General features: G+C 40.7%; 1 protein-coding gene across 1 annotated transcript in view; it reads left to right on the top strand.

Annotated features, from left to right (window-relative positions):
• The window catches only part of LOC135213338 (uncharacterized), a 64,757-nt gene extending 64,386 nt beyond the window's left edge, over positions 1-371 (top strand). The window contains 1 exon segment of the mRNA XM_064247316.1: positions 242-371. Coding sequence (XP_064103386.1) covers positions 242-371 — 130 coding nt within the window.
• The last annotated feature ends 322 nt before the right edge of the window (positions 372-693 follow it).

Genomic DNA, 693 nt, shown 5'->3' with positions numbered 1-693 from the left:
CTTTCAGAAGTTCCTAACATTAAAAAGAACATCACTCGTAGTAAAACCCTCTTCGTCTTAAAGAACTGAAAAAAAAAACAACCCATCCTTTTGATCGCTTCCCAAAACTACAACAAAAGCGTGACGTCACACCTTCCTGACGAAGGTATAGGGTCGCTTACTTATAGACCGAGATCCTGTGATCACGGCTGTCGCCTGGTAAAGGAAGCTTTTATCTTCTGTTGCTTTGTGATGCCGCCAGGCTGATCCTGATGAGGGCTAAAGGAGAAGAAGAAGAAGAAGAAGGAAGAAGAAATAGAGAAGAAGAGGAAGAAGAAAAAGAAGAAGAAATAGAGAAGAAGAAGAAGAAGAAGAAGAAGAAAAAGAAATAGAGGACGAGAAGAACATAATCACTGTGTGTTTAAATTAAGGCTAGTAGAGGACAGAGAGAGAGGAGAAGAGAGAGAGAGGAAGAGAGAAGAGGAGAAAGAGAGAGAATTCCCACAATTAGTCGAAGACTGACGAATACTGAACACTAAACACTTGTTTTTAAGTAGGGTTAACGAGAAGAGAGAGAGAGAAGAGGAGAGAGATAGAGAGAGAGAGAATTCCCACATTATGGAGACTTGACGAATACTGAACATATAAACACTGTTTTTTAAGTAGGGTTGAACGCAGAGAGAGAGAGAGAGAGAGAGAGAGAGAGAGAGAGAG

Source organism: Macrobrachium nipponense, chromosome 42 (assembly GCF_015104395.2).
Source record: "Macrobrachium nipponense isolate FS-2020 chromosome 42, ASM1510439v2, whole genome shotgun sequence".
Classification (NCBI taxonomy): Eukaryota; Metazoa; Arthropoda; class Malacostraca; order Decapoda; family Palaemonidae; genus Macrobrachium; species Macrobrachium nipponense.
The sequence above is the reverse complement of the archived record's forward strand: the minus strand, read 5'-3'. Positions and strand labels throughout refer to the sequence as shown.